We start from the raw sequence: 14177 nt of genomic DNA on the forward strand, positions 1-14177 counted from the left end.
TTCCAGCCTGGGTCTGTCCCTGGAGATGGATGCATTCCTCTGCTGTCTGCATTCCTGGATCTTAGACTAACTAGAGCGACAGGCATTGGGGGTGGAGTCTAAGAGACTTTCCCCAATAGTGTTAGCTCTGTGCCTCAGAGGTGTCCTGGCTCATTTGGAAATCCTCATTTACTGAGACACTGAGCTTTTTCAAATCAAAGAGCTGCAGCTCCAGAACCGACCAGCAGATGGACAAGGTTGATAGAAGTTGGAATGTCCCAGAGAGGAAGCTCCCAGTAGTAGCATAAATGGGCTGCTAAATTCTTCCCTGTTTCTATGGGGCTCAGGTAAGCCTTTGTGGATACTTGTTCCCTCCAGTCCGTTCCCCCTGCCTACAATCTCTCAAGGCCAAGATGAAGCTTAAGAGGTCTGCCCAGACCACCCGCCCTCCCTGACCCCCAAGCTCGCTCTAGGCTGCCCCTGCCTCCTGGGCTCCCCCATCCCAGCCACTTTGGGTCATCACTGTCTGGAAACAGGTGTCTCTCCACTGGATGGTGAACCCCATGAGGTTGGGTCCCAGGCTTTCTTGGTCACCACTGTGTCCCCAGCATCACCCAGCACAGTGAGACGAATGAATGAGTGAATGAGCACACTCAGTGTGTACAGAAGTGATCGCATCAATATTAAAAATATATTAAATATTAAGTGTCAGTTTTCTGTGGACCAGGCTTGTGCCGACCACATTGTTATTAGCAGTTGTTATTACTAGTAACACCACCAAATAAGGAATTAATCATCACAAACCACGAGATCACATGCTTTTCTCCAAGTCCTCCACCTTCCTTGGATGGATGTTCCTTCCATCTCTCCCCCGTTTCCAACTCTTCCTCCATTATGCTTCCCTCTCCTCCCTAGGATACTTCCATACCATTCCCCCTTCCAGTCTTCTCTCCTGGCAGTCCTCCCTTCTGTTTTCTACCCCAGCTAGTCATCCTTCCAAAATTCCTCTCCCTTCGGTCCCCTCGCCCCACCTCTTCCGTCCTCCCTCCGTTTCAGGCAGTCCTCCTCCGGATGCATTCCACCTTGGTGACCCACAGAGTAATGACTCAAGAGTGCAGTGCGGTCAGAGACCGAGGCCATGAGGCCAGAGATGAGTCTGTTTTAATTGTTGGGGAGACAGGAAGGGCCTCTGGAAATAACTCCCCCTTCCCCTAGCCCGTGTGTGTGTGTCCCATCCAGTTCAGGCAGGAAGCCGCTTCCCCTAGAACAGTTCATTGCCGGGCTGGTGTGAAGGGTCGCTGTTGAGGGTGGCAGCCGGATGAGGGCACAGGGCCTCAGAGGACACTGATGCGCTCGGCCAGCCCCTGCATGTCGTGGTCCTGCGTGGGGAGCGCCCCACCGATCTCCCTGTCTGCGGGCAGCGCGGACCCGGGCAGCAGACGCTCTGCCAGGAACTGGTCCCAGCGCGCGTCGTCACTCTCGTGCGTGATGTACCGCTCGCCCATCTTCCCCTCCAGCCCTCGGAGGTCCAGCCACGTTTGGTACTCCTGGGCCGGGAGAACGGGTGTTAGCTTTAGCACAGAGCAGCGCTTGGATGCTCTCTGCCCTGCCAGGGGGAGGCGGGTACCAAAGAAAGAGAAGCCACGCCTGCCCAGCCAATAGAAATTTAGCTCCACCCCCCCTCTGCAGCCCAGCCAATAGGAGGCTCAGCCACATTCCAAATCCGACAGAAACGTAGGTACCTACATCCTTCACTATCTTCCTGGCCAATAAGCGATCTAGCTCCACCCCTTCCTCCAACCTAGCCAATGGGCCAGCCCCGCCCTCTGCATCACCTGTAACCAGGAGTGGCTGAGAGACTTGTCCACGCTGTAGCGCTTACGCATCTTCACCTGCAGCAGGTTGTTAATGAGGTCGATGGCTGCGCAGGAAGGAAAGACACAGTTCAAGCCCTGGGGATGAGGGGTTGCTCCTCCTCCAACAGGACCCCCCCAGCCCACCTGGCTGCCATCTACACTAGCCCTGGTGGCTCAGAAGCCTCACCCGCGCCAATCACTCACCCATTTCCTCATTAAATTGCAAATTTGTCTCCTCCTGCCTGCATGCTTGCACACTCGCTCCTCTTCCTCAACGGTTCTGGACCTCAGTTTCCCTGTTCTCATGTCACCTTCACAATTTTTGCCATACACGGGTACGTAAAGGTACACTTGTACTATTCTTCATTTAATACTTTTATTTAAGCCAATTCATTAATCCAAGATCTACTGTTAAGTGGACAAAGCAAGTCAAACAACAGCGTGACTAGTATGCTGCCATCTGTGTCAAAAGGGGAAATAAAAGAATATATGGTCACATATTTCTTGCATACGTATAAAATCTCTCTTGAGGGCGAAGGGAGACTCGTAATAGTCGTCGCCTTTGGGAAGAACAGCGGGCCAAGGAATGAGAGACAATTTTCACTGTAGACCCTTCCGTATATTTAAAAATATGAACCATGTGAGTATTTAACTTATGTGGATAAAAAGCTAAAATTGCATTTATCAATTCATTTTTAAGGTGAAAATACATGTATTTATTGATTTTTATTTTTTAAAGGGAAAATACATGCATTTAAAATGGAAACTTTACATCACTCTGATCGATGGAAATCCTATGATCACTTGCAGTATCCACAAAAGTAAAATGAAAATATAGATGATCTCTGACTTATGAGGGTTCGACGTACTGATTTTTCAACTTCACGAGGGTGTAAAAGCAGCACACATTCAGTAGAGACCCGACTTCAGATACCCATACAGCCATTCTGGTTTACACTTTCAGTACAGCATTCAATAAATTAGATATTCAAGACTTTATTATAAAATAAGGTTTGTGTTAGGTGATTTTTTTTTTTTTTTTTTTTGAGACAGAGTCTCACTCTGTTGCCCTGGCTAGAGTGAGTGCCGTGGCATTAGCCTAGCTCACAGCAACCTCAAACTCCTGGGCTCAAGCGATCCTCCTGCCTCAGCCTCCGGAGTAGCTGGGACTACAGGCATGCGCCACCATGCCCGGCTAATATTTTTTTCTATATATTTTTAGTTGTCCAGATAATTTCTTTCATATTTTTTTTTAGTAGAGACGGGGTCTCGCTCTTGCTCAGGCTGGTCTCGAACTCCTGAGCTCAAACAATCCACCCGCCTCGGCCTCCCAGAGTGCTAAGGATTACAGGCATGAGCCACCTCGCCCGGCCTGTGTTAGGTGATTTTTATCGACTATAACTAATAGAAGTGTTCTGAGCATGTTTCAGGTAGGCTGGGCTAAACTAGGATGCTGGGCAGGTTAGGTGCATTACATGCATTTTCAACCTACAATATTTTTACCTTATAATGATTTATCAGGACCTAACCCCACCGTTAAGTTAAGGAGCGTCTATATAACAATGTTATCAGATGGTAGTCAGGCATTACTACCCGCAGAACCCTTCTTTGTGAAGACAACAGGAGCAAGCGTCAAGCTTTAAGGCAAGCTGGCACCCCCCTGAGGACAAGGACAGGCCACGTGCACATAGGCACCCTGCTTCAGTCAACACTCATGGTGGGTCCCCAAAGGCAATCCTGAGGATCTGAGATATGACTGCAGGACTCGAGTCACCCCACATTCTCGCCACTCAGTGCTCCTCTCTCTCATGCCCAGCACCAAGAACTTTTCTGGAGTCACCCTCCCCAAAGCCAACTCCGTGAGGTCATGCCGCCCAGAGAGCACCCTCCCCACTTCTGCTCCTCACAGACCACTCAACGGGCTCCTCCCCACACGATCCCTGCCCAACTCATCGCTGTGTTCCCACAGCCTAGGACGGTCCGTGCCAGGCACACAGCAGGCACCCAACATGCACGTGCTGAATAAGCGGTTATAAATCAATGATTGTCTCCTTAATCTCCCTCCCACACTGTCTTCCTGAGCTCTCGGGCTCCAGCACCTGCCTCTGGCCTTTGCCCTCTAAACGTCCCCCTCCCCCGGCCTCAAAGCTCCAGGCCTCAGGACTTAACTTTTCCAGGCCAATCGCCAAGGCGGCAGGTTCAAGTCGCCAGGCCCAGTGCCACTCCCCAGCCACGAGGCTGCAGTCCCTGGCTGCAGACACCCCAACCTCTGCCTCAGTCCTGACTCCTCTCTCCTCCTGCCCCCCATCTGCTCTCGGTTTCCGGGCCTCAGGGTCTGCCCTTCTCCTGGACCTTCGGAAACCCTCCATGGCCATGTTCCTAGACTGGTCCCCACCACCACTGGACCCACCCCCAGGCTCCAGGCCCTTCTCCACCTTAGTCACACCCAGCAGAGTACCCAAGCCCCTGTTCCTCAGCCCTGCCCCCTGCCTGGCACCTGCGCTTTTGCAGGGTTAACCCTTTCAGGGACATAATCCCAAAAGCCCTAGTTCCCGGCCAACGCCTTGGGAGGATGTGCCTCTTCTCCTGGCCACCCGAGCCCTTTGGCGTCCTCGGGTCCAGTCCCTCTGCGGGTCCCACCCTAGACAAGCCGAGCCCCTAAGGTTTCAAGTGTCTGTCATGGTGCTTGGTTTCCTGCTCTGAGTCCCTGAGTCCCAGTCCTCTGTTTATAGGCCCGCCCCTCCTGCAGCCCCCCGCCCAATCGCTAGACTCCGCCCCCGGCGCTGGGCTCAGGGCCCACCCCCTCGCAGCCCCGCCCACTCTCGCGGCCCCGCCCACTCTCCCAGCCCCACCCCTGGCCACCCACCTACGCGGTCAGCTAGCCCCACGCACCTCCGGCCGAGATTTGGCTCCAGGGACTGGCAGGGTACATGAAGGCAGCGTTCTGGATCTGGTCGTTGATGTCCTCGTCCTCGTTGAAGGGGAACGTGCCGCTGAGGCTGACGTACATGATCACGCCCACCGACCACATGTCCAGCGAGCGGTTGTAGCCCTGGTTGAGCAGCACCTCGGGCGCCAGGTAGGCCGGCGTGCCCACCACCGAGCGGCGGAACGACTTCTCGCCGATGATGCGCGCGAAGCCGAAGTCACACAGCTTCACCTGCAGAGGGTGGCGGCGGAGGGTCTGAGGGCCTGATGAAGCCGCCCCTCCCCGCCCCTCCCACCCCGTCTCCCCACTGCCCGCCCCGGTACTCCAGAGAAAACCAAACGTTGTTTCAAATCCAGGCTCCTCGGCTCATTAGCTCAGTGACCCCGGGCAAGAGACTTCCCTTCTCTGTGCCTCAGTTTCCTCATCTATACGAGGAGGAGGAGGAGGAGGAGGAGGAGCAGCAGCATAACAGCACCTATCTCAAAGCGGGTTAGGAGCAGCGTCCAGCAAAGAATGGACCTCGGCGGTCTCAGGCCAGAGACCTAACTTCTCCTGGCCTCGGTTTTGCCGTCTGTATTGGGGATGTTAACGGCAGCCTCCTCTCGGGCTTTTCTGGGGATTAAATGGGCCTGGGCGTAAAGTGCTACCCACAGCATCCGGCGGACGATAACGTATGCGCCTCCCTCTCCCTCGTTGTTAACACTAATGTCTAAGGTCGGCCAGGCTCGGTGGCTCACGCCTGTAATCCTGGCACTCTGGGAGGCCAAGGCGAGAGGATCACTTGAGCTCAGGAGTTCGAGATCAGCCTGAGCAAGAATAAGACCCTGTCTCTACTAAAAATAGAAAAATTAGCCGGGTGTGGTGGCGCACACATGTAGTCCCAGTTACTCGGGAGGCTGAGGCAGGAGGATCGCTTGAGCCCAGGAGTTTGAGGTTGCTGTGAGCTAGGCTGATGCCACATCACTCTAGCCTGGGCAACAGAGTGAGATTCTGTCTCAGGAAAAAAAAAAAAAAACAACATATAGGCTCAGCTGCTGACAGCCAAGATGACAATGGTTTAACTGCAAAAGCAGCTCAGCAGTGTTGGGGACCAAGGTTCCTGCTGTCCCTCTGGAGTGCTGCTGGGCCCCTACTTATTTAAACCATGGGACTTCCCAAAATCAGGAGGGGACGTAACTGACCTGAGGAAAGGGGTCGGCCGATGCCAGCAACACGTTTTCTGGTTTCAAGTCGCAGTGGACGATGTTCTTAAAGTGAAGGTGTCTCAAAGCCACCAGGATCTGAGGGAAGGAGAGGGGGCCCGTGAGGAAGGCAGACAGGCATCGGCCAGATTCCACTCCAAACCCACCCAGGCCTTTCTCTGCACCCCACAACGTGCCCCCTCAGCGTCAGGGCAGGTATTGGAGCACCAAGGAAGGTCAGTAGCCCAGATCCATTTACACCTGAGAGATAAGAGCTGGATGAAGAATTCTAGAAAGGGCCGGGCTAGACCAGAGGGACCAGGAAGATCCTAAGACCTGCTGCAGGTGGTGAACTCCTGAATGCTATTAATAGAGCAGGCGCTTTCAAGAAGATTCTACTGTGTGATTCAATGAAAACAATTTTTTTTATCATCCTTTAAAAAGAAACTTGATTCTGTGTGACCCAAAGCAGCAAACAAGCAGAGAGTGATTGATGTCAGACTGCAATTGTAATCTATGTCTCCGAATTTAAATATCTGTTTAAATACCTGTTTTCACCAGGTGGGTGACTTCCTAGTGAGGAAATACTATTGAAAAGCCGCTGCTACAGTCCAACCTCCTCCTGCTACAGACCGGGAGACTGAGATAGAAAGATGTATTTGTCTATGTCATCTCGGGATTTCCTGTTAATTGGTTTGTTTTTCTCCCAGTTCATGGGGTGAACAAAGAGGGCAGATTAGACGCTAGATCGATCCAGGTTCAAATCTTGGCCAGACAGCTACTCGGCTGTGTGACCTTGGGTGAAACACTGGTACCTCCCTGACCCTCAGTTTCCTCATCTATACAGTGGGGCGTTATAATGATACCTACCTCAAAGGGTGGTGGTGAGGCCTAAATAAGTTCATGAGGTAAAGGGCTTAGCACAGGACTTGGGGGTGGGGCAGGCAAGAGCCCAGAAAGCAGAAATCTGTAGGGGGAGAGAGAGATAGAAAGAAGATAGAGCAGGTGAAAAGAAAGGAAGAGATGGGAGACCAGAAAGAGAAACTGTCTTGGTTGCTGAAAGCAGTCAGTTCCCCCTCCCCGTCTAAAGTCTGGAGGGGGCTGCCTCAGTGGGTTTCTGTCCCCACCCCACAAGCCAGCCTGCCAAACACAGGCACACCGCTTGAGAGAGACAGCGCTGGGCCGGGACACAGGAAAACACAGCACAGGGGACTTTGCGACCAACAGAGATGTCCTCGAATCAGTCCTTTCTAGGAAGGATGTGAAACCCAGAAACCACAAAAGAGAACATTTAACATTGTAAAAGTTAAGACTCTGTGGCAAATAAAAGCCAAAAACAAAATGAAGGGGCAAATGAACACTGGGGTGAAAGAAATGAACAACATAATCATGGAGGATCTTGTGCCCTTCATATGCAAAGAGTTCTTACTATTCAATAAGAAAAAGACTGAATAATCCAACTGAAAAACAGGCAAAAGATACATAAATCACAGGCCAATAAACATGGAAATGTGCTAAACCTCACCCATAATTTTTAAACTACCAAATTAAGCCATAGGAGGTATCATTTTTCTACCTATAAGATGGGCAATTATTTTTGTGCAGTGTTGATAAGGAGAGAGAAAATAGGCACCCTCGTACTCTGTTGGCAAGAGCAAAGATTGAAAGAGACTTTAGAAAATAACTGGACAGCATCTTTTTAAAAATTGAAAGCACATTTCCCTGGACGTGGGAGTCTGCTATTTGAAACATGTTCTACCGAGCTTCTCCCAGCAGAGCCCAAGTATGTTTACAGACAGGTGTTCACAGGATGGTGTTTGTCATGGTGGAAAAGTTAAAACCACCTACATGTTCAGTAACTGGGGAATTTGGTGACATATATCATGTGACACAGTTCAACTACTGTTACCATGAAAACGTAAGGGGCAGAACATGCAGCATATATGTGATGTGAAAGCAATTCAAATGTGCATACGCACACACACACACACACACACACACACCAAAAATCTATTCGACTATAACACAAATGATTAATCTTTTGACATCACTAGCGAAAAGCACAGATCGTAGGTTCAAATCCCACCAGCTGTGTGACCCTGGACAAGTGACTTGACATCTCTGAGCCTCAGTCTCTTTAACTATAAAAGGGGAGTGATGACAGCACCTGTCGCAAAAGTTACTGTGAAGTTTAAATGAGTTAAAAGGATGCCTCGATAAATGTTAGTGACCGCATTATTTATCATCATTATGGGCCTCCCCTGTCCCAGCTCTGCCCACCTGGGTGATCGCTGGCTAGCGCTAGGGCTATCTTGGTCACCACTGTGTCCCCAACACTGCCCTGCATGGGACTGAGCATGGAGCAGGGGCTCAGGGGAGTGTTTGCTGAACGATTTTTTTTTTAATTAATCAATTAATTAATTAATTATTTTTCCCCTCCCCTACCCGAGCTGAACAATTTTAACAAATGGATGAATGAATGAAAAAAAAGAGAGAAAGAAAAAAAGGCCACTTCCCCCTTTCTTCTAGATGAGTAAATCTGGCCCAGGGAGCCTGACTCATCATTACTATTTTTACTATTTTTCTACAACAATAATGGCTATCATTATTACTACTACTGTAGTATTTTTCTATTATCTTTTGTATCATTATTATTACTACTCTTATTATTTTTGTAATTATTGTTGCTCTTGCTTTTTTCTATTAATGTCACAGTTAGCATGACTTCTCTATGTTTTCTGTCATCTGCTGTCATGGCTCCCACCAGTGTGCACCTGGCCTCGCAGGCACGCAGGGCCCCGTGCAGATGCCCGAGGGGGTCCGGGGAGGGACACGGGCGCACCTGCGTGATGAGGAACTTGGTGAGGCGCTCGGGCAGCCGGCCCTTCTCGCTGGAGAGGATCATCTCCAACATGTCGCCGTGCAGCTTCTCCATCACCACGAACACCTTCTCGGGCGTCTCGAACATGCACTCCAGGTTCACGATCCCGGGGTGCTGCAGACTCTGGGGGGGATGGGGAAGATGGATCAGGGCCCAGGTCACCCACAAACTCAGACCCCGGAGCGTCAGCCATGGGAGCAGGTGAAGATGTCCCTGGGGGGTTGACACTGGGGGAGGGAAGGGAGAGTCCCACAGGCCAAGATAGAACAACCCCACCCCCACCCCACCTGCAGGTGCCCAGAAGGAGTGGGACATCATGAAATTCAGGTGAAGGCCCAGGGTTGGATGAGGGAGGGAAGGAAGCTTGGAGAAATAGGAATAGCTCCGTACCTGATCTCATCCCTCCCTTGCTCAAGATCCTTCTAAGACGCCCCAGTTCCCCCAGGAGAAAGTACACAGAGTCTGGCTCCATCGCCCACTCCCCCCATCTCCCACTGCCTCTTCCCCAAAAACCTCAAGCTCCCTCTCTCATTTCCAGGTCTTCACACAGGCTGCTTCCTCCGCTCAGAACACCTTCTTCCCCATTTCTGTCTCAACATACATGTGCCCTCCTCCAGGAAGCCTTCCCTGACCACCCCCAGACTGGGTCAGCTGCCCCTTGAAAGGAAGAAGCAGGAAGGGAAGGCCCTTCCTGGGCCGTGGCAGAGCTGGGCCACAGACTCTGGTGGTCACCTGCAGAATGGCCACTTCGTTCCGGAGCTGGCTCTCCTGCTTGGTGGGGAAGCGCAGTTTGTCAATGACCTTGACTGCCACGTCTCGGCCTGTCTTCCGGTGCTTTCCTGGGCAGGGGGTCGGAGAGGTCAGGGGTGAGAGAGCAAGACCTCCCGGTCCTGGCAAGAGAAGCCCCACCTCTGCCACCCCACTTCTACCATGAGACACAGTCAGAATTGGACAAAGGTGAGGGAAGGCCACCAAGGTGGCTCTGAGGGGTTCCCAGGAGATATGTGAGAAGCGGTGGGGTGCAGTGAGAAGGAACACTCTGGTTTCAAAAGATTTCAAATGAGGGGAATCAATAACATAGGCAACTAATAGATTTATAACCAATCAGAATCTAGGATCTAGTTCTGTGGCCAATCAGAGTGCAGAATTTACCCTCCCTATCCAATTAGAATCTAGGATCTAGCCCTGTAGCCAATCAGAGTGCAGAATTTACCCTCCCTATTAATAACAACAGGGGTCCATTGGTTTTTCCCAGTGAGAAGAGGAAACTCTGCAACCACCTGCACCCAGGATCTAGCTTTTTAGGCCAATCGAAACCGGAAGTAAGCATGCAGCCAATCAGAAAGGAAGGTTTGGAGCCAGAGGGGCTTCACCCAGCCCCAGGGCCCCTCTGGCCTAGCTCTGATGCCTTCTTACCTCCATAGACCACTCCAAACTGCCCCGACCCCAGCACTTCATCTGGGAAGATCTGGTAGACAGTGGCGATGTCCTGCAGGGTGGAGGGAAGGAGGGTCAGGCGTGCAAGCAGAGGTGGGGGACTAAGGAGGCAAGAGGGCTGGGGCCATTGTGTGTGGGGGCAGCAGGTGTGGGTAGGAGGCTCACCACGTTCTCCTGGATCTGACTGTTGGACACAGAGATGCTCAGAGAAGCTTGTCCTGGGGAGAAGGGAGAGACAGAGGTGAGGGGTCCCCAGGCTCCAGGTTATCTCCGCCCACACCTCCAAAGGTGGCCTCGGGCGCCAGGCCACCCAGGTTTGAATCCATTGTTTGATACAATGTGCAACTTCAGGCTAGTGATTTGTCCACCATGAACCTTGGTTTTTTTACCCAGAAAATGGGAATAAAAGGACCTCCCTCATAGGGCCGCTGGGAGGAGAAACTGAGATGCGTTGGGGGACTCGAGGAGTGATGTCACAAATGAAGTTTGTGAGTATTTTAACACATGATCTCAGCGCCAAGGGAGGCAACGCGGATCCCATTTTGGAGAGAAGGAAATGGAGTCTTGGAGGGGAAGTTGAAACCGACTCCTGCATCTTCCCCAATCTCGTCCCCCAACCACAGCCAGACATTTCGGAAGTCCTGTTCCTTCTGCCATTTGAATGTCCCTCTCTCCTCCACCTCCCCACGGCCCCATCTAGGCCCCTGCACGCCCCTCCCCTCTGGGTCCTGGCTCCCCAGCCTCTCCCAGGTCTCCTTGCCCCAATCCTGCCCCCTCCTAGTCACCCCGCATAGGGATGCCAGAGGGATCTTACTGAAGCACAAAGCTGACCTTGTCCCTCCCTTGCTCACAACCCTGCCATGGCTCCCCAGTGCCCTGAAGAGGAAGCCTAAGCACTTTAAATGGCCTAAAAGGCATGAACTAGACCCTCATCTACCTCTGACTTCAACCCCTACCATGCTATTCCCGACACTGGCCTCCTTGCCGCACCCCCAGTACAGCAAGCTGTCTCCTATCTCCCCGCCTTTGCATACACTGTTCCCTCTGCCAGGAATCCCCTTTCCCTCATTCTAGTCTGAGCTAAATCCTCATCCTTCAGTCTCAGCTCAAATGTCACTCCTGGGACTATGCCATGTCACTGCAGCACATGTTTGTGCAGGTTGACATTTCTGTCACCTACCCTGGATTATGAGCTCCAGAGCACAGGGACCTGCTACTCTTTCCATCTGCTTGAAATGATTTCTCATTTGCTTTCCTCATCTTACCCCTCCCCAGCCTCCAGGTCTCAGTTCAGATGTCACCTCCTCCAGGAAGCCCTCCTGGACATCTAGATTGGGTCAGGCATTCCCCCTGGGCTCCTCCAGCTCCCTGGCTCCCCTGTCCCAACCCTGCCCACCCTGGGTTGTCACTGTCTAGGGATGGGTATTGTTTGCCTCTACACTGTGAGCCCCATGAGGGCAGGTCCTGGGCTGTTGGTCACCACTGCGTCCCTAGCACTGTCCAGCACTTGGGCACAGAGGAGCCACCTGAGACAAGGCTCAGCGAGGGGATATGACATGCCCAAGGCCACATAGCCGGCCAGGGGCTTAACAGAAATTTGAACCCAGGTCTGCTGAGTTCAAAAGCCACATTCTCAACTCCACCATTGCCTACCTTCCTCCTGGCTCTTCCTTTCCCCCAGATCCTGCCCAGGCCCTTCTAGAGCCACCCTCTCATGGACCTGGGGCGGGGGACTTACTGTGTGGCGCATGGCCTGGGGCGCTGGGTGCGTCCTGGAGGATGACGGGCATCAGGGCCTGGCGGATGGCTGTCTCCCAGCCCCGGGCGGCTTCAGCCCCCTGCCCGCTCGGCCCACCCGGGGCCCCACCAGGTGTCTCTCCTACGAAGTAGGTGGCATTGGCAGTGACAATCTCGAAGCAGTGCGGGTTGGTGCCTGGTGGCACGAGGCTGAAGTTCTGGGCAGACTCCACAGTGAGGATTTCTGACAGCGGAATTTCCTGGCAGGACACGGAACCAGCGCGGGTGAGGACGCCAGGCAGACCCTGGGGCTCCCCGGATTACTCAGAGGGGCACACAGGATCCAGTGCCAATGGGGACGGGCCTGGTTTGCATGGAGTGGGCAGGAAAGGCCTCCTGGCAGAAGTGACGTTGAAGCAGAGACAGAAAGGGCAGAAGAAGCTGGGAGTGCAGGGAACGGCCCAGACAAAGGCCCCGAGGAAAGGCTTGTGCTCTAAGGACATGCCATATCCCCATCACATGGGACGGTGCCTGGCACACACTAGGTGCCTGATAAATGTCTGATGAGTAAATGAAGGAAATGAGTACACACAGGGCCTCGTGAGCCACAAGGAGGAGCCCTGGCTTTGTCCAAGGGCCCTAGGGAGCCACTGAAGGGTTCTGAACTGGGCAGGGCTGGGGGGAGCGTTCTCTGGCTGTGTACGGAGGGCAGATGGAATAGGATGAGATCGAGACGGGACCAGGAAGGAGGCAGAGGGGACTGGGGCAGAAGAGAAGGCGCAGGGACCATGGGGTGGGAAATGTACTGAAAGACAAAGGAAGTGGCCGGGCTGTGGCTCATGCCTGTAATCCCAGCACTCTGGGAGGCCGAGGCAGGAGGATTGCTTGAGCTCAGGAGTTCGAGACCAGCCTGAGCAAGAGTGAGACCCCGTCTATACTATAAACAGAAAAATTAGCTGGGCATGGTGGCGCATGCCTGTAGTCCCAGCTACTCGGGAGGGTGAGGCAGGAGGATCGCTTGAGCCCAGGAGTTTGAGGTTGCTGTGAGCTAGGCTGATGTTGATGTCACGGTACTCTAGCCCAGGCAACAGATTGAGATTCTGTCTAAAAAAAAAAAAACGACGAAGGAAGGGAAGGAGGGAGGAAAGAAAGACTGACTTAGGTAGCCAATAAAACCAGGTGATGAGACAGACACATGGGAGATGAGGATCGCATTTTAGACAGCATAGTCTGGGCAAGGCAAAAAGCTGAGAAGGACTCAGCCATGGGAAAGTCCAAGGAAGACACTCCAGGACAGGTGACAGGAGGGAGTCTGGATTTTATCCTAAGAGCCATCCAAGCCATTGGAGGGTTTTGACGGTTTTAATAAAAACTCCCCTGGCTGCTATGTGGGAAAAAGACTGTGGTCACAAGGGCAGAAGCAGGGACCCAGCAAGGAGATTGCTGCAACCACCTAGGTAGGGGACAGTGGCTGGAACACAGTGCCAGCATAGGGGGGGTGATGAATATACACACATAATTCAATAAATTAATTAAAAAGGAATAGCGATAACAGGCTTATAATTACTGGGAGCTTAACACGTGCCACGCCCCAAGCTAACTGCTTTAGTGGATTAGTTCTGAATTCTCACAACAGCCCTGAGGCGAGCACTGTTATCTGAGGCATTTTGCAGGTAAGAGACGCCAGGCACAGAGAGGTGCGGGAACTGGCCCCGGGTCCCCCGGCTGGAAAGCGGTGGGGGCCAGAATCAGATGCGTGGCATTTATCGATGGGTTGGAAGCAGAGAAACTGGGAGTGGGGAGACAGTGTGATTCGCAGGATTTAGCTAGAGTAAGTGGGGGTAGGAGGACGAGTAGGTAAGGATGTGGGCAAAGAGAGAAGGCCGGGGCGCTGGAGCAGGAAGGCTCACCTTGTAATATCTGTTGGTCGTGTTGTTCTGGAAGAGCGTGATGCACTTGCAGTCCAGGCGCCAATAGTGCCGCTTCCTCTGCAGAGATGTTTGAGAGGGTGAGGCTGACGCCCCCCGACACCCGGACTGTGCTGTCCTGGCGCTCCGTGGGGCTCCTGGTGCCTGGAGCACCCTGTTCAGGGCCCGCGCGCTTCTCCCAGCCAAGCCCCGCCCCCAACCTAACTCTAGCACCGCCCCCACGTGGCCCCACCCCGCCCCTGACCTTGC

At 52.8% G+C, this 14177-nt stretch overlaps 1 protein-coding gene across 1 annotated transcript in view; it reads right to left on the bottom strand.

Annotated features, from left to right (window-relative positions):
• Positions 1–1105: 1105 nt before the first annotated feature.
• Positions 1106–14177, bottom strand: part of PRKD2 (protein kinase D2) — a 30516-nt gene continuing 17444 nt past the window's right edge. The window contains exons 9-18 of the mRNA XM_012653380.1: positions 13911–13988; positions 12002–12260; positions 10429–10481; positions 10243–10315; positions 9559–9665; positions 8788–8949; positions 5946–6044; positions 4728–4995; positions 1815–1900; positions 1106–1526 (exon numbers count right to left, since the gene is read on the bottom strand). Of these exons, the coding sequence (XP_012508834.1) occupies positions 1314–1526; positions 1815–1900; positions 4728–4995; positions 5946–6044; positions 8788–8949; positions 9559–9665; positions 10243–10315; positions 10429–10481; positions 12002–12260; positions 13911–13988 (1398 nt within the window). The 3' untranslated portion in view covers positions 1106–1313. The remainder of the gene's footprint in view (positions 1527–1814; positions 1901–4727; positions 4996–5945; positions 6045–8787; positions 8950–9558; positions 9666–10242; positions 10316–10428; positions 10482–12001; positions 12261–13910; positions 13989–14177) is intronic.

The sequence above is a fragment of the Propithecus coquereli genome, unplaced genomic scaffold (genome assembly GCF_000956105.1).
Source record: "Propithecus coquereli isolate 6110/MARCELLA unplaced genomic scaffold, Pcoq_1.0 Scaffold42, whole genome shotgun sequence".
Taxonomy (NCBI): Eukaryota; Metazoa; Chordata; class Mammalia; order Primates; family Indriidae; genus Propithecus; species Propithecus coquereli.